The sequence below is a fragment of the Octopus bimaculoides genome, chromosome 7, assembly GCF_046866305.1.
Source record: "Octopus bimaculoides isolate indiv1 chromosome 7, ASM4686630v1, whole genome shotgun sequence".
Lineage (NCBI taxonomy): Eukaryota > Metazoa > Mollusca > Cephalopoda > Octopoda > Octopodidae > Octopus > Octopus bimaculoides.
In genome coordinates this window covers 39,024,339-39,051,388 of record NC_142934.1, presented here as the reverse complement: position 1 = coordinate 39,051,388, position 27,050 = coordinate 39,024,339, and the positions used below count along the sequence as shown (strand labels likewise).

At 36.6% G+C, this 27,050-nt stretch overlaps 1 protein-coding gene across 2 annotated transcripts in view; it reads left to right on the top strand.

Annotated features, from left to right (window-relative positions):
- Positions 1–25,288, top strand: part of LOC106883978 (transmembrane channel-like protein 7) — a 141,887-nt gene extending 116,599 nt beyond the window's left edge. For both annotated transcript variants that reach the window (XM_014935137.3, XM_089355230.1), the window contains exons 12-17: positions 12,461–12,559; positions 14,397–14,472; positions 15,957–16,087; positions 19,749–19,904; positions 22,998–23,076; positions 25,025–25,288. In XM_014935137.3, the coding sequence (XP_014790623.1) occupies positions 12,461–12,559; positions 14,397–14,472; positions 15,957–16,087; positions 19,749–19,904; positions 22,998–23,076; positions 25,025–25,156 (673 nt within the window). In that variant the 3' untranslated portion in view covers positions 25,157–25,288. The remainder of the gene's footprint in view (positions 1–12,460; positions 12,560–14,396; positions 14,473–15,956; positions 16,088–19,748; positions 19,905–22,997; positions 23,077–25,024) is intronic.
- The last annotated feature ends 1,762 nt before the right edge of the window (positions 25,289–27,050 follow it).

The window sequence follows — 27,050 nt, the reverse complement described above, 5'->3', positions numbered from 1 at the left end:
TAGAACAGTAATACACTAACTTCTTGCCTTACTATCACTGATAGCGCCACAAGATACCGACTAGAACTTTCGAGTCTCGACCCTCTCTTGACGACCGGTTAGTGGTCTATTTATATTGTTACCGGTAGGGGTATGCAATTTCACTATACAACAATGTGCGTGTGTATTCTTTTATTTGTTTCAATCATTTGGTGCGACCATGCTGGAGTACCGCCTTTAGTCGAGAAAATTGACCCCAGGACTTATTCTTTTGTAAGCCTAGTACTTATTCTATCGGTCTCTTAGCCCCGCTAATTTACGGGGACGTAGACACACCAACATCAGTTGTCAAGCGATGGTGGGGGGACAAACACAGACACACAAACGTATACACACACAAACATATATATATGTATATTATTATATACGACGGGCTTCTTTCAGTTTCCGTCTACCAAATCCACTTATAAGGCTTTGGTCAGCCCGAGGATATAGTAGAAGACACTTGTGCAAGGTGTCACGCAGTGGGACTGAACCCGGGACCATGTGGCTGATAAGCAAGCTACTTGCCACACAGCTGCTCTTGAGCCAATACATATGTGTGTGTGTGTGTGTGTGTGTGTGTGTGTGTGTGTGTGTGTGTGAGCGTATTTGTGGATTAACTGTGCATTTGTTGTATAAATATTCTTAAATTATCGATAAAGAATATTAAGCCACCAAACGCAGTTTTGAGTATTCATTCTCACTGTCGAAACTGCTGTGTGAATGTGTGTGTGTGTGAGTGTGTGTGTGTGAATGCGTGTGTGTGTGTGTGTGTGTGTGTGTGTGCGTGTGTGCGCGCGCGCACGATACATGCCTATATATATGCATATATGTATATTTATATATATATATGTATCTGAATGCACACTCACACACGCACAAACATGTAACGTTAGCCACATTCCGTCTGCGAATATATAAGGTAGTTACAGCACATACTGTCAATTGTGTAACTTGAATAGGGAAATTGTTATCGTATTTCTTGACAAGTGGAAGAACATTTGGTGATAAGTACGATATTAGTAATAACCCAGAACGTGTGGAGACACATTAAAAAACTTGATTGATGTTTCATTTAAAGAAGTACACATGATCTTTTAGCAACTATTTCCGAATACAGGAAGAATAAAATCTCATAAATTTTAACAATTTATATCTATTCTAATAGTTCTTCATATTAATAATAATCATAATGGCTTCAAATTTTGGCACAAGAACAGCAGTTTTGGGGGAGGGGTGAATCGATTACAGCGACCCTAGTGCACAACTCGTACTTGTTTTATCAACCACAAAAGGATGAAAGGCAAAGTCTACCACGGCAGAATTTGCACTCAGACCGTAAGGACGGACGAAATGCCGCTGAGCATATTTTCCGGCGTGTTAACGATTGTGCCAGCTCACCGCCTTAATAATAATAATAATAATAATAATAATAATAATAATAATAATAATAATATACCCAAAGAGAGCGAATAATGCAGATATTGACAAAGCCCTTACCCACCAATGGTTAATGGCCTCTGGATTGAAATCAGAAACAGAGGGGTTTATCATAGCAGCCCAAGATCAATGCCTACCTACAAAGAACTACCAGGCCAACATATTAAAGAACGGCAGCTCCCCATTATGTCGTATATGCCAACAACAAAATGAGACCATCGATCATGTTGTCTCCATGTGCAGTCTGCTTGCGCCTACAGAGTATCTCAACAGGCATGATAGAGCTGCACAATATATTCACTGGGTAATATGCAAAAACCTGGACTTGCCCCATGATAAAAACTGGTGGGAACACAAACCACCCCCAGTACTTGAAAATGATCACATTGCACTCCTCTGGAACTTCACCATTCAAACTGACAGAAAGATAGACGCAAATAGGCCAGACATCATACTGAAAGACTTCAGACAAAAATCATGCCTCCTCATTGATATGACTGTCCCAATTGATATAAACGTATCTGTCAAGACCTACCAAAAACTGAGCAAATATAAAGATCTTGAAATAGAAATTAGCAAAATGTGGAATCTGAAGACGAAAACAATACCTATTGTCATAGGTGCCCTGGGAATGACAGCGAAACGGGCTGATTACTACCTAGCTCAGATACCAGGAAACCCCAAAATGGCTGAAGTCCAAAAGATAGTGCTCATGGGAACTGCCCATATCCTACGTAAAATACTGTCTATGTGATCTCAAATTTTAAAGCAAACATAATTTTCTTATGGTTTCTTAAACATTCACTTGAACAAAACTGTACAAATCCAAATATATGGTACCCTAGGCATAACACCTACATGAACTTCTAACTTGTTGTCTCTTGAGGTCTCTGGGTGAGACTTGGATCCAACTTGTACAAATGCAAAACAAAAGTCAAACATAAAATAATAATAATAATAATAATAATAGTAATAATAATAATAATAATAATAATAATAATAATAATAATAATAATAATAATAATAATAATAATAATTGAGTAAACACCTGGAAAATAACAACCTGTTTCCAGAAGAGCAGAAGGGATGCTGCAAGGGCTCATACGGCTGTAAAGATCAATTATTGATCAATAAAGCCATAACTGAAGACAGCCGCAGAAAGAAGAAAGGCCTCAGTATGGCCTGGGTGGACTACCAAAAGGCTTTCGACAGTGTTCCCCACACGTGGATTCTGGAAACACTAGCCATAAACAAGGTGGCACCAATTATCATAAAATACATAGAGCACTCAATGAACAAATGGCAGACAGTGCTACAGCTCCAAACAAAAGAGGGACTTGTGAAAACGAAAGCCATCCCCATTAGAAGAGGAATATTCCAGAGAGACACGCTCTCTCCACTCCTGTTCTGCCTGGCACTCACACCTTTAACAGAATTGCTAAATAGAACTGGATGCGGTTACAAATGCTATGGAAAAACAGTCAGCCACCTTCTATATATGGATGACCTAAAATTATATGCAAAAAACGACAAAGAGCTAGAAACACTACTACAGACAGTACACGGCTTTACCAAGGAAATAGAAATGAAATTCGGATTAGAAAAATGTGCCAAAGCAACCCTGAAAAGAAGAAAATTAGCTAAAAGTAGCAATATAACACTAGATAAAGCCAATGAAATAAGAGAACTAGACGAAAGCCAACCATATAAGTATTTAGGAGTCAATGAACTAGATAGGATACAACATACACAAATGAAAGAAAAAATAAAGAAAGAGTACTATAGACGAGTTAGATCAATACTAAAAACAGAGTTCAATGCTAAAAACAAGATAATGGGTATCAACACTTTAGCTGTCCCAGTTATAAGCTACAGCTACAACATCCTTAACTGGACACTAAACGAACTATGTAAAATAGACAGGAAAACAAGAAAAATAATGACAGGATATAGGATGCACCACCCAAAATCTGACATAGAAAGGCTATATATACAACGCACAGAAGGTGGCAGGGGTCTTATACAGCTAGAAAACTATTATAAAATAACCACCATAGGACTGCAAAAATACCTACTCCAGAAGCAAGGGAAACTAATACAAATAGCCACAAAACACGAGCAAAACAAAAAACTGTTTTCAGTATTTAAGGAAGCTGACAAATACAAACAAGAAATCAATCTACCTAACAAATACGAAGAAGAAGAAGAAGAAACAACAAAAGCTATAAAACAAATGAAATCCAAACTAAAACTAGAACAGCAACGGACCATGATAAAACGATGGCAAGAAAAGCCCCTACATGGTAAATACTGGGCTAAACTAAATGCGAAAGAAATAGACAGAGAAAAATCCCAGCAATGGCTGAGAAGCTCAGGACTCAAAGCAGAGACTGAAGGATTTTTAATTGCTGCACAAGACCAAAGCCTCCCCACCAGAAATTACCAAAAACACATAATGAAAAGAAATATAACAAGTAACTGTAGAATACGTGGAGATCGACAAGAAACAATAAATCATATTATCTCTGGCTGCCCAGTCCTGGCTAAGAAGGAATATATTCACAGACACGACAGAGCTGGGACCTATATACACTGGAAGCTATGCCAACATTATGGAATAGCAACAGAAAAAAGATGGTATAAACACACGCCAGAAAAGGTCACAGAAAACGAGAAAGCAACCATACTCTGGGATATGCCAATACACACAGATAGAGAAATTAAGGCAAATAGACCAGATATAGTTGTCAAAGATCATGAAGAAAAAAAATGCTTTCTAATTGATGTATCAATACCAGCAGATGACAACGTTTCTCTAAAAGAAATGGAAAAACTTTCAAAATACAAAGACCTGGAAATAGAGATAACTCGAATGTGGAATCTAAAAACAGAAACAATTCCTATCATAGTAGGTGCCTTAGGTATAATAAAAAAATATTCAGACAAATACATAACAAAAACACCAGGACTTACAAATATATATAACATACAGAAAATTGCACTACTGGGTACTGCACACATTCTACGCAAAACACTTTCAATACAGTAAACATAAGAGCACCACAGCAAACCACAGCACATACCTAAGGCGCACAGAGCTGCGCTCGGTAGTGAAGTGAAAGCACGTTATAAAAATAAAACTACTGAATAATAATAATAATAAAGAACTTTAGAAATTCAAAATTTCAACAAGGGGAACATCTCTTCCTCCTACTATTCCCAAAGACTAGAATATCTACAGTTTCCAGTGAATATTTTAAATCTCCCTCAAAATAACTTAGGAAACTTACGTACCTACAGCTTTCGAACACACATACGATCAGTTTAAAAAAAAAAAACTTTAATATCTACAACTTCTGTGAATACCTATTCTTTCTTTTCTCCCTGAGTATTCGAAAATGTAAACCTCCCTTTCATTGCAAAAGCACTACTGTATTCTCCAACTGGATAGACAAACGAACATCTCAAGAAAACTTCTATGAAATGTATACCCGACTACCCAAATATGTAAACACACCTTTTATTGCAACAACACAATTGAATTCAGTATATATTATTATTATTCTTATTATTATTATTATTATTATTATTGTTGTTGTTGTTGTTGTTGTTGTTGTTGCTGTTGTTGTTGTTGTTTTCTCTAACAGTGATTACAAATAGAGCAGGTTTAATTGCCTCTTCTCAAGGCGAAGGACAGCACTGGTAGTAGTAAACACATTTGATCTCTGCTGACCCAAAGGGTGCGAAGATTCTTTTGTCTCTATGGCTAGCCTCCTCACCAACTGCCGAATCTATTTATAGACCTGTAGAATTTGATCTATTCACCAAGCTGCTACTTCCTCCCCCACCAACTATTTCTTTCAACAACCACATATTTATGATTATCTCAAGTATAAGACAAAATTTGAAAATAAAGAACATTTAACAAAATATTTTAATAAGAAATGGAAATAGTAATAATGATAATAACAATAGTAGTGGTGGTCATGGTGATAAAAATAAAGATAATGATAATATGCTGTAGCTGCTAATACTACAAATACAACAACTACTAGTATTCTGATAGCACAGGAATCTGAGGCCCAAACAATGATTCCAGTGATATTAGTGACAATAATAATAATAATAATAATAATAATAATAATAATAATAATAAATGAAAGGAGCAGGTAGAGTATCCCCATGTCCTGATTAATGATACATCTAATGATGGTGTCACAATAAAACACTGGTAATTGTGCAACCTGATAATCGCTACTTCATAATTATATGACAATGAATAAACGAAATATTGTGAATAACGGTGGTAATGAAACTGGAGCCATTGATGGTGACAGTGTTGCACCCGGCAGGCTCAGAGATTCTGGTCCGGCTCCAGCCTGTCGATATCCAGAAAGGGACCACTACACACGGCGTAGATGGAGCAAGCAAATTAATGCTGTGGTCATGGAGTGTTACTACCTGAGCAATCCGGTAGATGAACATGGTGCTCAAATCAGGGGTTACCGACAACGTATGTATGATCATTGGAGGGAAAAGGGATTGTTTCAACTCATAGAACAAAGACTATGTGATCAAGCTAGAGCAATAAAAAAAAATAGTTGGTTCACAGAAGTAGAGCTCGAAGTTATCAAAAGACGGCTTGGAAAATAGTGGCAGAGATAACAATGAAAATAGAGTTCTTACTAATAAAAATAATCTCATAACACAGGAAAGGAACAGTGGTAGTTTACTTGATGTGAGACATATAGATGATCTAAAAGAAGACAACAAAACTAATGGCGACATGACAGATGAACAAAAGGCAATCTACGACAGAATAAAGGCTAGACTACAGGAGAACGATAGCGACATTATTTGCAACTTTAAAAAGGTTGACCGATGGAAGTTGAACCAAGAAACGAAAAATGTCAATGATATTCTGAAATACATCAGAACGAACAACATCACAGAAACAAATCATTTGATTATGGAAGTAAGTATTGTTATAGCAGAAAATGTGGGTGTTGATATCAAGAAAAAGAAATATAACGGGAGTGTCAAAAGAAAAGACCCATGGTGGAAAAAAAGAATACAGCTGGGTTAGATATACTCTCGAAGGAAATTTCTGTGAAAGAAAGGGCCTGAAAGTGATAATGGAGGAACTGAAATGGCGCCTCGTTGCAAAGAAAGCAAAGATGGTAAGATACGACCAAATAATGAAGGGTTACCACCAGAATAAGTTATTCAGAGTAAATCAGAAGAGATTCTATAAAGAAAAGTGGAGAGTGTACAGATGAAAATTTGATACCAGATAACAATGAAAGTCAAAAGTTTTGGAGTGACATCTGGAGTTCAAGGCTACTGGATCAAAAGATTTAGTGAATGTCATGTACGAATAGCTGCGCAACTCAACACCTTCTTAAATGCCGATCAAGTAACACCAGAGTGGTTGACATTGGGTAGGACAGTACTGTGTCTGAAAAACATCGAAAAAGGCAATACAGTAGACAGTTACAGGCCGATATCCTGTTTGTCACTTATGTGGAAATTATTAACTAGAATACTCGCAGAGTCAATGTACAAACATCTGGAAAAAATGGAGTCCTACCACATGAGCAGAAGGGTTGCAAGCGCAAGTGTAGAGGTACCAAGGATCAACTCCTGATAGACAAAACTGTACTTAGAGACTGCAAGAGGAGGAAAGGTAATCTTGCCATGTCATGGATCGACTATCGTAAGGCGTACCACACTCTTGGATAATGGAATGTATGAACTTATTTGGTATTGCATCGAATATTGAGCGATTGCTTGGAAAAAGTAGGGCGAATTGGAGGAGGGACCTGATAGCATACGGAAGAAGTTTAGGGGCAGTAGAAATCAGGAGGGACTGCCTGTCCCCACTGATCTTTGTACTGTGCTTGATACCACTAACACTGATTCTGAGAAAAGCAAAAGCTGGGTATGTATTCAAAAGCCGCCAACAAAAAGTCAACCATTTCTTATTCATGGATGACCTCAAACTTTATGGTAAAGATGAAGCCCAAGTCGCTTCCCTCGTTGATACAGGGTATATTTTCCGTGCTGATATCAGAATGGAGTTCGGACTGAGAAAGTGTGGAGCGTTAGTCTTGAAGGAGAAGCAAAATCAAATGTATGGATGGGCTATCGATACCGTCGGGGGAGGTTATAAAGCAGATAGAAGAGACGGGTTATAAGTACTTGGGGATTTTGGAAAGGGATAAATTGATGGAGAAAGAAATAACAGAAAAATTCAAGGTGGAGTACTTGCGCAGACTGAGACTGATCCTTAGTCGAAATTAAACAGACGGAATAAGATTGAAGCTATCAACACCTGGGCGGTTTCACTCCTTAGATATGGAGTAGGGGTAATCGCATGGACAGTAGACGAACTAAACAGCTTAGACAGAAAGACAAGGAATTTGCTAACTAGATATGGGTCACTCCACCCAAAAAGTGACACAGACAGACTATATGTACCAAGAAAAAGAGGAGGAAGAAGACTTATTGGATGCGAACACAGCATTAGAGCAGAAATTTAGAAAGAAAGGAAACTATGCTGGATCATAGAAATAGCATGCCCAGCTGACAGGGTATGCGATAAGGAAGAAAGAAAAGTCGATAAGTATGACAAGTTAGCTTGGGAGATAAAGCAGTTGTGGTCGATGAAAAAGGTAGTAGTGGTACCAATAATTGTCTGAGCCGTGTGAACAGTGAGTAAAACCTCGAGAAGTACATGGAACAAATGGGGGCTGCAATAAGGGTGGAGCACTTGCAGAAAATAGCACGATTCTGCCAGCTCGCCGCCTTAATAATTAAAATGATGATGATGATGATGATGATGATGATAATAATCCCTTCTACTATAGGCACGAAGCCTGGAATTTCTGGGGAGGGGAACAGTCAATCACATCGACCCCAGTACTCGACTGATTCTTAAGTTATTGACCCCGAAAGGATGAAAGACAAAGTCGACCTCGGGGGAATTTGAACTCAAAACGTAGCGGCAGTCGAAATACCGCTAAGCATTTCGCCCGGCTTGCTAACGATTCTGCCAGTTCACTGCCTTAATAACAACAACAACAACAACAATAATAATAATAATAATAATAATAATAATAATAATAATAATAATAATAATAATAATAATAATAATAATAATAATAATTATTATTATTATTATTATTATTATTATTATTATTATTATTATTATCCTTTCTACTGAAGGCACAAGGTCTTGAAATTTTAGGGAGGGGGACGAGTCGATTACATCGACCCCAGTGTTGCACTGGTATTCAATTTATCGACCACGAAAGGATAAAAGGCAAAGTCGACCTCGGTAAAGGTTTAACTCAGAACGTAGCGGCAGATGAAATACCGCAAATTTTTTTCCTGGCGTTCTAACGATTCTGCTAGCTCACTGCCTTAATAATAACAATAATAATAATAATAATAATAATGATAATAATAATAATAATAATAATATTAATAACAACAACAACAACAACAATCATGAGGTTCGGTTTCGATTCTGCAACAGGGCGTTCTCGATAAGAAAAGATTTCGGGTCAAACCAAGCGTTGTGAGTACAATTACGTAGATGGAAACTACGTGAAAGCCGATTTGATGGATTATAACAGTAATTCAAAGGATACAGTCATGTTACACTGTACCACAGCTGATTATCTATGAGAATTAAAGCTACATGTTTTGTGGAATATTCTGCAACATGCTAATTCAAAGAGTTTAATTGATCGAACGACTGAAACACTTATTGCTTCCAATATTGTACGCTACAACAGACGCAGACACGCACCCAAACCGCTTCACTTTTCTCTTCAAACTGAAACTGCCGAAATCCTATCAACTACCAGTTGGAAAAATCTTACTTTTCAAGGGCCGTTGTCTATAAAACTGACCTCATGCTATACAATGGTATCAACACGCTTCCTTTAAATCGATGACTTAAAAGAAAATTACATGCAACACGTTTTTCTGATGTAGGGATAGGGAAAACACTACCTCCTTGTTCCGCTTCATCTAGAGACTTCACAACCCTGAAAATGTCTTCCCAATATTACCTGAAGTATCTTTGACAGATACCCTCTTTACTTGCCTGAAGCTCGTAATTGATAATTCTGCCTCCATGAGAAACTGCACATACGCCACCAGCATGTAGTATCCACTTTATTGCTGTCACCTAATGTAAGCCCTGTTAATGAAGTTCAATCTTGTCGCCGCTGATAAATCTAATATACTACCCTAGGACTAGCAGGTCCATACGCAAAGCAGAAGACACAAATTCTCGCTGTTTTGGAGATTAGAGTCTACTCATGTTGGTCACGCTAAAATACCACAACCTATGGAATGATGAGTAATTAACTGATTGACACCAACATTCTATCCTAACACGTGCAGTACCCGTTGAAAAGAACAGGTGTCGTTGATGGTGCTATTCTGTTGAATGCCAACAAAAGGGATGCCAACATCCTGTCTGCGCCAGGATGATAGCATAACAACCACATGACCAGAAGCGACCAGTTGAGGCCTTACACCTAGAAGCTTCTAAATTTCTTTTACATCATCTCCTCTCTGTTCCAAACAACTGATCATGTAGGCGTCCCCTTCGCCCACGAAACTGTAAGTAATGTGGAGCCGAGTCAAACTGTTATTAAATATATGTAACTCCAACAGATTGTCTTGTGTGGTACTTTCTTCCGATTGCTCACTCACATGCGCGTGTAGTGTATGTATGCGTGTGCATACATACATACATACATATATATATATATATATATATATATATACACACACACACACACACACACACACACACACACACACACACACACACACATATATATATATATATATATATATATATATATATATATATAGTGCACTTGAACTTAAGCAGTGCAATTTTTACAATTTTAGTTCACCTAAGTGAGGTATTTAATCACTGACAACGGAGAGTGTATAATGACGCAAACGATAGATGGTGCGAAGATTTTAGTCTATACTTAATAACATGACCGCAGTTCTTGAAAGAAGAAATATGAATTATACAGAAGAAAGAACCTCAAACAAATCGCATAAAAAGAAACATGGAGTATTTACAAATTAAGCTGTGATACATCTAAATGATTACACATGCCAACAGATGTGTGTGCATGTCTTATCTGACTTTGGGAAATCAAACAACGTTACATGTGCAGACTTGTACATGGTCGGCTGGGCGAGGTTGTTTTATTGCAAACTTTAATGTCAAATTTATTATATTCTTTATAACGGAAGAGATTGGAATTACTAATGTGGATTTTATAGAACGTGTCATGTGCCTCTCTTTCCTCTCTCTTTCTTGTGGAAGCGACGACTTCCTTTCTTCTTCTTTACATTGTTGTTGTGGTGGTGGTGGTCTCTCCTTCCTCTCCTTTTAGCATCATTCATTCCTCTTCTTTAACATGTTAATGTTTTTTATAGTGGAGTCGTCCCTCTTCTTTATATTTGTTCTTCGCCGTTACTCTGTCGCTATCATGATTGGGTCTGTCCTTCTTTATTTTGTTGTTTTTGCCGTACTGATGTCTCTCTTTTCTCTCAGTTAACACAGCTGTTATTGTGGTGGTGGTGGTGGTGGTGGCTGCGGCGTCGGCGGCCTGGGAATGACATCTTCTTCGGGGTTATTGATGTTGTTGTGGTGGTGGTTGTCTCTCTCACATAGTGGTTTTTTCTTGATGACCATCTTTCACAAACTTTCGGCTGCAGTTGTTGTGTTTGTGTCACTCCTTACTCTCCTGTACACAGACCATCAATGTAACTGCTTCCTTCCTTCTGGTGTTGTTTCAAATTGAATTGTAAAATAGAGAATAATCTCCACTTGTTTTTGCACAATCTAAACTAAAACTTCTTACGATTAAACACACATACATACATTTGTATATATAAATGTATGTATGTTTAATCATAAGAGGATTTTGTTTAGATAGTGCAAAAACAAGTGAAGATTGTGTGTGTGTGTGTGTGTGTGTGTATGTGTGTGTGTGTGTGTGTGTGTGTGTGTGTGTGTGTGTGTGTGTGTGTGTGTGTGTGTGTGTTAGTCTTGATGAACAATTGTATTTACAAACAAGGAAATGTACTCAATATATAAAGGAGAGTGTGTATATTTTAGTAGAAGCTGAAATTTATTGAATCGTAATTCTGTATTTCATCTTATCGTTTATTGTAGTGATTGAAATAGGGAAGCGGTGAGACAACATATAAGAAAAATGTACACAAACGCATCATAATAGGAGTGGTTAACAGAAAAAAGAAGTTTGCTTGGCTGCCGACTCGTACATTCATCAACTCATTCGTCTTTAGTTCAAACGTGTGCTTTAAGAAACTATAAAGTTTTCTATTGTTATATTTGCCTGCAGCAATTTGTATATCTGCAGAAAGCGTGTTGTGCTAGTTATCTCGCATAACATGAAAAAGTCTTTACACCTCAGCCATTGAGGTGTTTATGCTTTTAAAGTACGAGTTGAAGCTATTAGAACAACTTGCAGATCTATTTGTTTCTGATAAGGAACTGGATTATCTCCCTCTGTTACTCTTGTCTAATCGATCTTTGGTGCCCTGTAATTTTGAAACCGAGAATTTTAGTTGATAGTGCATACAACTAGTCATATACAGCATTTCATGAAGAGGTGACTATCTGTCAATTTTACCTTGAAGAAGGACTCGGTCCGAAACTTTAGACTTTCTACTTTCTACGGCAATTTCTCTGTACTCTTTCTGTCAATTATTATAGATAATCATGTCCTGCAGACACTGACCACCACGAGTCACGTCACGATAAATTTCTACTCCTGTTGAGATGTATCAGATTTAGAAGAGAAATATCAATAGTGCTGATCAGCTCATCCATGCATATGAATATGAGAGGCGCAGTGTGTGAAAGTGAATAAAGTCAACTCCTTTTATTCTTATGATTATATTTCCAAATCTCCATTTGTTGCAGGCTACTGGCGAGAAAACTAAAATTCAAATTACTACCGCAGCCACAGTTCAATGTTCCCCAGAACGTACTTGATCTCGTTTACGTCCAATCTTTATGCTGGTAAGCTATGCTTATATAGTTCGTGTACAAAGCTTCGAATCTGGACATACATACGCATATGAATAAGAAATTTGGAATATTAATGGAATAAATCACATCGAGCAAAGGAATATACTACACACTCACACACACGCACATGCATACACATAAACACACACACACATACACACACGATGTATGTATGTGAATGGTTATATATATAATTATTACATTAAGGGCTGTTACTAAAAGTAAAGCCAAACGCTTGAAAGGGACGCTAAAGTCAAACTACTTTATCAAAATATACACACGCGCTGAAGCCGAGGAAATGAACAAAGAAAAACTTCTTTTAAAAAGGTTCAGTTGAATATCGAAACGATTTCACGGTCAACACTGTAACACTCTCTCCACTCGTCAGTGCAAACATAACCAAAAATATAAAATCGTTTCGATATGCAACTGAACCATTTTAAAAGAATTTCTTTCTTTGTTCATTTCCTCGACTTCAGCGCGTGTATATTTTTATAAAGTAGTTTGACTTTAGCGTCCCTTTCCACCGTGTGGCTTTACTTATAGTAACAGCTCTTAATGTAATAATGTATTTTTAAAAATTATATACTTAGTATTAATTTCTTTGCCCTAATTGGTTTTACACGCTGGCTACTAGATAAAATCTTATATAGATTTTATCCTTATATTTAATTGAGATACGCGCGCGCGCGGGTGTGTATGACTGTGTATAGAATATTATATTAAAAGAAATTCCAAATATATAAGTGTGTGTGTGTGTGTGTGTGTCGGAGTTTCTTTCTTAACAGTACAATCAACAGATATCCGACTAGGCTTTCTTTCTGCTTCATACGAGGGATGCTGAAAAGTTCTCGGTTTGGGTAAAAGAAAATACAGGAGGATCTGTTAGTTATGAGTTTATTTAACATGTCCCCCTCTCAGATTGCAGCGGTCCGTCAGTTTTTCTAAGCCCAGTAAAAAGAACTCGGAAGATTGGGCCTCCAACCAGGTCGTTGTAGTAGCGATCACTTTCGAATCGAAGTGAGACTTTGTTTCCTTGAGATGTTTCTTCAATTGTAGCTTGAGTCGGAGGGGGCCAAGTCAGGAGAGTAAGGTGGGTGGTCTACCAATTCGAAGCCAAGGTTGCGTATTTTCCACAGAGTTTCATGTGTTGTGTGTGCTGGTGCATTGTCCTGCAAAAACGGCTCAGATTTCCGCAGTGGAAAGCTTTCTCATCACCAGAACGTTGTAAATGAATTATAGGCTTAGTTTCTTCTTTGTTCCTTTAATTATATGTATGGTACTTATGTCAGAATTTATCACTTTCTATTTGAAAAAGGTAAGTGAAAATCCCTAGTCTCAGCTATGACTTTAGCTGAAATCTGGCGATCCTCGAGAATCATGACGTGCACAGCGTCAGCTTTCTCCTCTATGGTGGCGGAAGTTGGCCATCCTGACCTCGAAATGACCAGTCTGAGACCTTAACACCCAGATTTTCACTGTGGGGTAAGATGGGCAGCCATCCTTCAAGTATTCCTTCATCCCGCCATAGATTTCCACCGTTCCTTTGCCTTGCAAAAAGAAGAACTTCATGGCCGCTCGTGCTTCAGTTTTACCAAAATCCACCGTAGGAGCTGTCATCATGCGTTAAATCTGCAAAATAGAGGAAGACATGTGATTTTTGGGGATATCTTCACCTAAATAGTTGTCCTACCTCCCCTATAAAGGCAACAGTTCTACTCTTTCGCGATACCCTTAAAACCCGGAACTTTTCAGCACTCCCTCGTACTTATGAGTTCCATTATGAAATTAAATGTGAAAATACCTTTCTTTTTCTCTTTCTCTACAGGCTTGGTTTCTTCTTTGCTCCTTTAATTACATGTATGGTACTGATATCAATATTTATCACTTTCTATTTGAAAAAGGTAAGTGAAATATTTGACAATGAATTATTAAACATTTCGTGTGTGTGTGTGTGTGTGTGTGTATGTGTGTGTGTGTGTGCGTGCGTGCGTGCGTGCGTGCGTGTTTGTGGTGATGACTCCGTCTTCTTAGATGATTATCCTCTCCTTGTGCTTCTTCGTCGTCAATGGTATTTTTGACGTTCTGATGTAACTTCTCAAAAGATTATTCAGTCCCAATGTAGAGTTGTTTTAAACATAGATCGGTCAAACATAGATCGGTCAAAAGTTGTAACTTTCAATGGATTGATCAGTTCGTTTTGTAGAATAAGCAGTTCCCCGATCAAAGTTTTGTAAAGTTTTCGACTTGAACTCGAACCTTGCCACTGGCTAGATCTACACGTGTCGCCAATTTTCCATCGTCGTATCTTTCAGTAGATCAGTGTTTCTCAACCAGTTTTTGGCCTTTGATTCCTATTTAACTCGGGTGCATCCTTGTGCCATTCGATGTTAAAGAAATCCTATTATATTTTTAAAATTAAATATTGTTAGGAATTATCTAAAAATAATTATTAAAATATTTTGTGCATTGTGGAAGTATAACCAGTTTTTGGAGATAAATTCTAGCAGCAATATCTTATATGAACCCCGAAGGGTCATATGGTCCCCAGTTGGGAACCACTGCAATAAATGGAATTACAAATGAATTACAAATTACAAATCACCATAAAGAGACATATGTTCATCATTGGATTATAATGGTAAGCGCATGTAGAACACGAGTACAACTGTTTGTGATTAGTACCTAGTGACAGACCAAAGCGAGATGGCCAGTAATCGCATGAAACTGCAGGTTGTACATCAGATTGTCACACTCCGAGAAGAGTGTTGAACCAGCAGTTAGGAGTCTATTGTTCCCTGTGGTTTTACAGCTGGACACCAATGTGGTTGGAAAAAGACAAGAGAAACAGGACATCGATGGACCTTTGATAAATAATTTGCAAATCCAACGCCAAAGATGCAGTTTCAGTTTTATATCTATCATTATTGAAGTAACGAATGCGGCGAGCTGGCAGAATCATTAGCACGCCGGGCGAAATGCTTAGCGGTATTTCGTCTGTCGCTACGTTCTGAGTTCAAATTCCGCCGAGGTCGACTTTGCCTTTCATCCCTTTCAGGGTCGATAAATTAAGCACCAGTTGCGTACTGGATTGATCTAATCAACTGGCCCCCTTCCCCTACAAGTTTCAGGTATTGTGCCTGTAGTAAAAAAGATTATCATTGTAGTAATAGTATATGAACCAACCCGCCTAGAGCAAAATATGGCTGAACTTGGGTTCGTGGGGAAAGATGACATGCGTTTACATGTTTTGCAACCTCCTAATTATTTGATTTGTTTATTGTTTTTAATTTTTGTGTGACGTAGGTATGTATGTATGTTTGTTTGTTTGTACACGCATGCATGTATGTATGGAAGTTAATATGTATATAACTTTATATGTCTACAGTTATCAGCCTTACATTGGTGTGCCGCCTCTGTGAAACCGTACAAAGCATCTAAGTCACAGTCTTTATTTGCTTCAGTACTGATGGTGTCTTTCTTCCTATGCTGCCTTCCAATAGGTTATGTTATTTGCAAGTAAGTATATCATATTGTTTCATTAATTTTTGCGTTGGCTCTAGGCGGCGAGCTGGCAGAAAAGTTAGCACGCCGGGCGAAATGGTCAGCGGTATTTCGTCTGCCGTTACGTTCTCAGTTCAAATTCCGCCGAGGTCGACATCCTTTCGGGGTCGATAAATTAAGTACCAGTTACGCACTGGGGTCGATGCAATCGACTTAATCCCTTTGTCTGTCCTTGTTTGTCCCCTCTACGTTTAGCCCCTTGTGGACAATAAAGAAATAAGAAACGTTAGCACACCGGGCAAAATGCTTAGTGGTATTTCGTCTGCCACTACGTTCTAAGTTCAAATTCCGCTGAGGTCGACTTTGCTTTCATCCTTTCGGGGTCGATTAAATAAGTACCAGTTACGCACTGGGGTCGATATAATCGACTTAATCCGTTTGTCTGTCCTTGTTTGTCCCTTCTGTGTGTAGCCCTTTGTGGGCAGTAAAGAAATAAGAAACGTTAGAACGCCAGGCGAAATGCTTAGTCTGTCTTTACGTTGTTAGTTCAAATTCCGCCGAGATCGACTTTGCCTTTCATCCTTTTGGGATCGATATATTAAGCACTAGTTGTGTAAATATTTCGGGCCTTGTGCTTAGAGTAGAAAAGAATTTTTGTGTTGGCTCTGACAGTTGTAGGACAAAAACTGAGGGACTGAGAGATAGCAGTGATAGTAATGGACGCTGATGATAATAATGTTTGTGTTAGTCGATGTAGGAATGCAATATTGGTCATGGTATATGCAGTGTACAAGAGTGTGTATTTCGTGCGTGCTGGCATTAAGGAAATACATTTCAGAGATGTCCAAATGATGCTTGTATTACAACGTTGCTTGAAATTGTAGTACATGAACCTCGCTGACTAAAATTGGAGCATGCACATTCATATATATATCACTTGACTGTTGCTAATAATCTTTTCAAGGTCTGAGAATTTGGGGGAGGGGCTAGTCAATTACATCTACCCCAGTACGTATCTGGTACTTATTTCGTTCACTCCAAAAGGATGAACGGATCTTTTTTAAAACGGGGGCCACATTTTTCATTAATGTTTTACGTAGTGTTTTTGGTAGCGAAAGACTTTCAAACTTCGTATCTATTTTGTGTTATAGAACAGAAAAATATTTTTGTATTCGAATTTATTTCATGTAAAAAATTGTCTTATTTCGATAATTTCAACCAATCACTGACAAGTATTCAGTTGTTTACATTTACTCCTTTGGCTCACTAAGCGATGTAAGGCGTATTTAATCTCCATACCTTCGTTTTATTTGCTTTTTTCATTTTAAATTTGCTTTAACCCTAACCCTAACCCTAACCCTAACCCTAACCCTAAGGTTAGGGTTAGGGTTAGAGTTAGGTTTAGGGTTAGGGTTAATTGTTTCAGAATCGTTTGTTTATGTAGTCGGCACTTAATGTATATCGGCTGAATGGACGTCAGTGATTGGTTGAAATTACAGAAATACGACAACTTTAACATGGAATAATTTATGGATTTCTTTTTTTTTTAAGAAGACTAAGAGAAAAAGATGTTTTATATGACACATTCTACCAGTGTTCCAAGTTTCAAAGTGTTTCGTTAATGAAAAATGTGGCCCCCGTTTTAAAAAAGATCCGGATGAACGATAAAGTCGACCTCAGCAAAAGGTTGTTGGTAATAATACTGAAAACGTGTTGGTTGGATTCTTGGCATTAGCAACGTAAAATGCAAAAATTACTTTTAACCGGGAATTGAAGCTGGTTTGCCTATTTCATTCACTGCACTATTATCCTATGATGTACCATGTTTCATTGATAGTGATTATTTATCCTCACTTAAAAGTGGGCGTTCTTTTATACTACGGTAGACAACTGTGCAAGAAATTCTCATGGTATCTGCCACTGTATAAATTGTTCTAAGAGAACATCCACATTTAGAAGGGATAAATATTAGCTCTCGGTATTAATACTGTCTCTGTCACTAGTATATATTACATGGTGAGCAAGAGAAATAATATTCTTAACATTGTAAACCTGAAAAATTACAGGACAAGTTGTTACACTTTGAAAAGTTCAGGACAATTTATTACATCTAGTAAAGTACAGAACCAAAAAATTTTTACTTAAAATATTGCAGCTAAGGATAAAATTTCAAATAAATATTTAGAGTTAGAAAATATTAGCTTTTATTAAAACTAAAAATTTTATTACAAGTTATTACTTGTATTTATTACTCAATTCTTTTATGCCAAAATATAGCTAGGGACCAGTCCGCTTTAAAAATGTTAACAGTCTTTAATTTGGTTAAGAACTGAATTAGCAACAGACTTTGAAAGATGCTGCATGTGAGTAAATTGCAGCCTTAAGAATATTATTCTACTACAGTTGTAGTTGAATGATAGATAGTAATTATGCTTAAAAATAGTTTGCATCTGAAATGTATTTATCTTCTTAACTTGTTTCATTTATAGATAAATTACTTTGTAAAAAGTTTTGTCAATATTTTTTCCAAACAGAATAATAGAATCAATGCTAGTTGGCATTTGATAGTCTTTCTCTTCAATCATTTTCTATTGACTGTGTCACCTTAAATTTGGGAGAACTGTAAATTAAGTGTAGATTTTAAAGGGATGGTGATTTAAGAAAAGTAGTTTTCTTATTTAAATGAAAAATATTTACAGAGGCTACAGTGAAAATATATCTTCACAACCTGATATTAAGCATTACATAACTCTGAATCAATGTTAAAAATTGACTGTCACCACTAGAGAAGAGACATGTCAGATAAAATGTTACAGTCGTTTACATTGTAGGTTCAAATCCTGCTGAGGTGGGTTTTAGGTTGTTTTTTTTTTAATTTTTGCTCATCATAAGCTAAATACCAACAACACTAATCATGTTGATTACAAAGACCTTAACCTTTTCTTACAATGAATGTCTTTGTGGTAAAGTTTAGAAATTAATTTTACAGTGAACACTCTCACATGGCAGCAGAGAGGAAACAGAATTTGAGAGTGGCAATGGGGTGCCAGTGGAGTGAAAATAGAATGTGGTAATGGTGTGACAGTGGAGTGGAAATAGAATGTGGTAATGGTGTGATAGTGGCATGGAAATAGAATGTGGTAATGGTGTGACAGTGGAGTGGAAACAGAATGTGGTGGAGGGGCATTGGAGAGGTGATAGAATGTGGGACTAGAACATGAGAGTAGAGTGTAACAATGAAACAGTAGTGGAGTGTAGAAGTGAGTGACAATGGTTTGACAGTGGAATGTGATAGCCAAGTAGCAGTGAGCAGATAATGGTATGACTGCAGAATGACACTCAAGTGTAGCAGTTGAATAGTACTTGACTAGAGTGACAGTATTTATATTCCACATACATTCTAGGAAAATTATTGCCAAAGTAGACTTAGCATTTAATTTTTATGAGCTTTGTCAATCTTGATTGAGTAAGAATTACAGTCAAAGAAATTCTAGCAATGACTATCTCATCTATCTCATCCTACAATTCTGCACTCCTTATTTAAAATGATGGAGAATTGGTTGTTATTTCTAGCAATCCGGGTGCTATTTGATTAAATGGGATAAACAGAATCTCCTTTCTACTGCAACTAGATATTTGACCCTTTGTCACAAAATATTTTTATTATTTATTGCAGAGTTCCACCATCCCGAAGTTGTGGTCCATTCCGTATTTATAAATACATGTATGAAATTTTAACAGTTACCTTGGAGTTCTGGCCTATTTCAGCAGCAATAACAATCAGTTTTCTTACATCGGGAGCCTTTGTTCTCACAATGATCATAGTATTACTGTAAGTAGAATATTTTTTTCTGTATCTCATTTCTGCTTTTGATCTTCTTACAATATATTGTGGGCCATGGCTGATAGATCTGATTAACTTTAAAAAAATCTTTATCGTATGCCTTTACAATTTTGCTATTGAATTGCAACTGTTCATTGTCAATCAACATTCATTTACGTTTCACATGCATTATTATAGCCACTTCACCTTGTCAGTACTTCGCACAGAGAAAAACAAGTTTTGTTCATTAGGTAATCAACAGTATTTTTAAGAATCAATAGTAATCAGATATACTACCTGTCCTATGACAAAATCCAAAAAGCATTTTTTCACAATATGGGAAAATGGTAGACAGTAAGAGATGTAGTAGTCAAAATCACAAGACAATTTATCAAACAGGACCTAAAATTTGTGTTTCTGTTGATAAATAGCAAAAAATACGGAAAATACAATAAGAAGAATTAATTAAACTGTGAACATTGAAGAAATTAGATTTTCAAAAATATCAAAAGTTTTGCTAAAAATTAATAAGTTGTCTTCAAATGAAATGGCGGTGGAACAAATAATGTCTTTCATTCATGATTCGAATGCTTCATTCAATGGTTTTATTTCCCTCTCTTCTCTTCAATGTGAAAGTTTGCTAATTTTTTCAACACTGGCTCAACACTTTGCTAAGCAATGCATGGTTTATTAGAATGTCGTGGATGGCAGAATCGGTAAAACACGAAACAAAATGTCACGTATGCATATTTACTTGCATACAATTAGGTCCTGGGTTCAGATCCTACTAAGATCAATAACATAAGCACAAAATATTTCATCTTTATTCAAATTTCTCTGCCTATATTAGAAATATATATTTAGTTTCAGTTTTAATGTTAAAAATTTTCATGTATTAATTAGGCACACTAGTTCATGAGGTTGTGGTTGTGTTATGATTAACATGCTGAATAATCAGCAGGAGAAAGAATTATCTTCAGCATTGCTTATTAATAACACTAAATATTTTTATATAGATAATGTACATTTTGTTCTATGCAAGTTATGTGTGTGTGTGAATAAATAATGAAATTATTGAAAAATGAGAGCTGAAGTATTTAATACAAAGAGGTAAAATAGCCTCTGGTTACAACAAAAATAAACCAAGCAATGAAAATTATCCTTGGGTCTAAATAAACTTAGCCCTCAGGTGTAACAAGATATATAATTTCAGAGAGCTGAATTCCAGAGATTTTAAAAGCTATTTAAAAAGTTCTAGAATGTTCCATGAAATTTTTAGGGGCAAAAATTTACCTTTTCTCTTAAACAGCCAATACCTGTCAAATACTGGTGATGGGCAGGAAAAATTCAGTAGGTTTTATAAGAGAGTTCAGGAATATAGTCTTATAAATATAAATAAACTCTAGTCAACATTACCAGATATAAATTATTATTTGGTTGTGGCAATTACCTATGGTCAACAATATCGAATATAACAATATAATTTACCATGTGGCTTTGGCTTTCAAACATAAACATTCTATGTTCAAATTAGAGGAAGACTACCTGTTACAATTAATGAGGCACACTAGTTAGTAAGGTGTACTAGTTAATGTTGCATACAAATTAATGAGACACTACTTAACGAAGTACTAAAGTTAATAAGAGGCATTATGATCTTTGCCTGGTATATTCCAGTGACAACATCACATTTGAATAATCAGATGATGAAAAACTTCAAACAAAAGACATCTTTTTCAAAACAAAACAAAAGGGATGTAAATAAAAGTAACTTTTGTATAAGGCCATGATGGTTGGTGTGTTCAGGGGTGAAACGAATTTAATAAATCCCTGTTTTTAACCAGTAGGTGTTTATACATTGTAAAACACGAAGAGCAATGTTAACTTCAGCGGGACAGAAGCAAGGTATTTAGACCAGCACTCTATAGTCTGTGCCAGTCCACTAATATTTTTTAAAAACTATTGGCAGTATAACAATCACACAATAACAATGGTTTCATTCATAATATTTTACATAATTTATATGAATGATTTCTTAAAATGAGATTTGGTGTGTATTATATACTATACATTATGCGTCTTTACTGTGTTATTTACAGATATAATCTGTAAAGATATATAAAGAGAAATTGGTATATAAAGCTATACATATGTGTATATATATATATATATCATCATCATCATCATCGTTTAACGTCCGCTTTCCATGCCAGCATGGGTTGGACGATTTGACTGAGGACTGATTAAACCGGATGGCAACACCAGGCTCCAATCTAAATTTGGCAGAGTTTCTACAGCTGGATGCCCTTCCTAACGCCAACCACTCAGAGAGTGTAGTGGGTGCTTTTACGTGTCACCCGCACGAAAACGGTCACGCTCGAAATGATGTCTTTTATGTGCCGCCCGCACAAGAGCCAGTCCAGGGGCCCTGGCAACGATCTCACTTGGCTTGCCGGGTCTTCTCACGCACAGCACATTTCCAAAGGTCTCGGTCAGTAGTCATCACCTCGGTGAGGCCCAATGTTCGAAGGTCTTGCCTCACCACCTCAGCCCAAGTCTTCCTGGGCCTACCTCTTCCACGGGTTCCCTCAACTGTTAGGGAGTGGCACTTTTTCACGCAGCTATCCTCATTCATTCTCACCACATGTCCAAACCAGCGCAATCGTCTCTCTTGCACACCACTACTGATGCTTCTTATGTTCAGCTTTTCTCTCAAGATACTTACACTCTGACGGGTATGCACATTCACATTACACATCCAGCGGAGCATACTGGCTTCATTCCTTGCGAGCTTACGCATGTCCTCAGCAGTCACAGCCCATGTTTCACTGCCATGTAGCATGGCTGTTCGTACACATGCGTCATACAGTCTGCCTTTTACTCTGAGTGAGAGTCCCTTTGTCGCCAGCAGAGGTAAGAGAATATATATATATATAGTCCAACCCATGCTAGCATGGAAAGCGGACGTTAAACGATTAAACGATATATATATATATATATATATATATATATATATATATATATATATATATATACATATATATAAAGATACACAAGATATATTGATATATTACATAGAGTTTTATTCCTTTTGCTTTTCAGATTGTTTCTCTATTATTTCTATAAGAAAATTGTTTCTCAAAGTGAATCTATCAAAATACTGTCTAACAAACTGAATTCAGTAAGTACCGTCTAAATTATATTGTATTATGTTACAGAATGACCAGCCGAAAGATCTGGCATCTGAATCTTGACTCCACCTAACTCGGGCCTCGGATGCTACACTGCGTTATGTTACAAGTGAACATTTTTAGCAACACTGCCATATCTGCATCAATGCATATTGAAATAACTAACTCACAAATTGATAATGGCACTTTGTTGTGAATGGTTATTTTATGTGTTTATGCTTTCCAAGTTCTCCTTTTTTGAATATGTATTTGCTGACTGTGTTGGATATGTATCACTTAGCTGCTGAACATTCGAAGTCACTGTTTCGTCCTTCACCAAGCAGCTTCTTGGTAAAACCAGAGTGGTTCGAAAGGAAGACTGCACGCTGTTTTGCCCCTTTTCTACTTCATCTTCTGTGCCCTTCTACTCTATGGAGAGAGATCAACTACTTTTCTAGAATGTCTCACAGCTCTGCATGTGGTTGACATTCCTTTTCACGGGCTCCCTTGTATTGCTTCTTGAGGGGCCTCAATTCCTACTGAAGTTATATTTTGGTAGGTCCGCGGTTTTGGCTATGAGGCTTTTTGTTATTTCCTACTTCTGTGCTGTTGAATCTGACAGACACAAAGCTAACAATGATTGTTGTCATTGCCTTCAGTTAACTGTCAGCATATCTTCTTCAAACTGCAGTCAAACTGTTGTGTTCCCTCACATACTCATATGGTAGTTCATTACCTCACATACCTCTACAGTAGTTCATCACTAAACATGCCTCTATAGTAATTCTTTCCCTAACATAATTACTTATCAGTCTGTCCTCAAACATGCCCTTGTAGTAGTTCTCCTTACATATCATGTAGTAATCCAACCCATAATATACCTATATAGTAGTCCCTCCCATAATATATTCTACATTACTTTAGTTTATCTAACACCATTATATTGTACTGCCACCCTGTACCTATATAGCAGTTCATCCTTTAACATACCCATATATTTACAGTTGTTTGTTCCATAACATACTTATTGTCATTGATTCCCTTTAAAACCAACAGTTAGAAGTGCAGAGGTTATATTGTTAAGAATTTCGCTTTCTGCCTAAATGAGTAAATTCTAGACATACTTAGAGAAAGGTGTGTGGTTTTAATGCCGTCCAGTGAACTTTTGTCACATAAATGCTTAGAGTGGTACCTAATATCATATACAGTTATACCATCCATTTTTCTTTGTTCCAGACCCTTATTAGATTATCTTTTGCCACATTAAAAGTTGAATACCCAAAAGACTATTGCTGTGTTTTAAATAACATTTTCGTTACTAAATCTTCATGAGACACCTTTGTTTATGCACAATAAAGTTGGAAACATTCTCCCAACACTTCAATTATTATAATATGAAGAGCAAACATTTAAAATAAAATTTAATACCACACCCTAATCAATGAGGGCCCACCAGAACTCCTCTTGAAACGTAACTTTGAAAGGAATATTTTTACCTTTTTGTCTTTCATGCTGTATTCTCTGTAATGAAATTAAGTTGTCTATTAATTTACTTTCCACAAAGACAGGATCTTTAAGGGGCAAGAATGTGGTTTTAGATTTGGTTATAAACATTTGCAGCTTCATATTGTTATGGTGAGCTACAAAGGGAGCTTTTCTGCTTTTAGGATATGTTACTAGTCAATAAATAAATGTCTGTCATGGAAAATTGATAGCGAAAAAATTAATAATGATTTCGGAAAATTTAATTGTCCTCACATAATTAAGTCCAAGTTAAAATATCTTTTCATCAGTTACTGGAAAATTAGTTGCATACTTGTATATTAAAATCTTAGCTGTTAATTTATAGTTTATATGTTTTAAGAAAAAGAACAACAGTAAAATAGTCTAAATTCTATTTCAGAGATATTTGTATTATCTGAAAACATTCATGAAATTCAACTGTTTTACATTTGATAGGAGCGCAAGGAAAAATATTACTTCATGGTGGAAGCAAGTAAATCGTTGAAACAAGGTCAAGAAAACAGGGAACACCCAACACAAGCTAGAGAACCTGACTCAATTGAAGTGCTCGGCGAGAACAAATCTTGAATCAGAAATTGCAACTATTATTAATGTTGTTGTTATGTTTATCATCATTATTATTATTATTATTATTATTATTATATATTATTGTGTTTATTAAGGTAATGAGCTGGCAAAATCGTTAGCATGCTGGTCAAAATGCTGAGCAGCATTTCGTCTGTCTTTACGTTCTGAGTTCAAATTCTGCTGAGGTTGACTTTGCCTTTCATCCTTTCGAGATCGATAAAATAAGTACCAGTTGAGCGCTGGTGTCGATGTAATTGATTTACCCCTCCCTTGAACTTCTTGGCCTTGTGCCAAGATTTGAAATCATTGTTATTATTGTTGTTGTTAACAGTACCAATTGAAATGCCACAATTATTTTGAAAACTATAAGATGATTGGATTCATGAAATAAACTTCTTTCAATTTTTTTTTTTTTTGACATTTTATTTTTTAGATGGTATAAAAGTCCTCATAGATAGGACTGAATGTACATTCTTTGCGATATCTCTGAAAGCTATATTCCTTGTACAGATGTCACCTCTTCTATCTATTATTTTTCACTTTACATCAAGAAGTAAACAACCTTAACCACAAAACAAAACTGAGGAGACAAGTAATCAGCAGTATTATTCCGCTACTGTATGATTACATTGTTAAAGCTTTAACAAATCTTAATACACTGTATTACATCCATATTTTCGTATTAAAGAAATGTTCATAGGGCTGGACGTGAACCCACTACCCCAGTGAATGAAGTGTAGTAACTGCCCGATTTAGTTGTGGATTCTAGAAATACCCTTAGGCCAATTGTGACTTTGTGGTGTGAAGATTTCTTTCGGACCACATGGTTCCAGGTTCAGTCCCACTGCATGGCATTTTGGGCAAGTGTCTTCTACTATAGCTTCTGGCCTACCAAAGTATTGTGAGTGGATTTGGTTGACAGAAACTGAAAGAAGCCCATCATATATATAAATGGGTGTGTGTGTGTATTTATCCTCCACCACCAATTGGTAACAGGTGTTGGTTTGTTTACGTCCCTGTAACCTTGCAGTTTGGCAAGAAGAGACAGATAGAATAAGTACCACGCTTAAAGAAGCAAAGAACTGGGGTCGATTCATTTGACTAAAAAGCTCTTCAAGCGGTGCCCACAGTCAAGTAGCTAAGACAGATAAAATATAAAAGGTATCAGTATTACAGGTGCATGGTTAAAAAGTTTCCTTTGTAACCATGGTATTCTGGGTTTGATTCCACTGCATAACATCTTGGACAAGTGTTTTCTACTGGATGTAAAATTTATTGAACAGAAACAGTGTGGGAGCCCATTATATGTATATATTTAAGCACACACGCACACATTATCATTAGTACTAGCAGAAAGACCGTCCTCCAGACGGTTTTCTGCTAGCCCCTTGATAATATTTTCCCATTTGATTCCCAATTCTTATAATTTTTATATTTTATGTCTAATTATTTCTTTGTATAATAGCGCTCACTTGCTTAGTAAGTATTGTTTTCATTATCTTATCAGTCATAATCTCTCTTTTTTAAACAAGCATCATGGTAGTCCAACGACAGAGGGAAAAGCAGTTTGTCAAGTATTATCTTCCCCTGAAAGCAACATAGCGATTTTACTTCAGCAACCCTTCTGTAAGCTTTGCAGTGTGTGTGAGAGAAAGGGTGGGGAGAGAGAACATTGCAAACAATGTATGAAATAAACATGAAATGAAAAAATCGTATAAATAAAAGGGCATTACTACAGATGTATATGCCCCTGACTTTGTTGCCTCATAATATCCAGAAAAATGGATACTTTTTAACAAAATTTTCTAAAAATACTGCTTAGATGTTAAGCTTCAGAGTATATATATAGGGATTTATGAGAAAGAATTTTTCCGAGGGGGTGGAGAGAAGAGTT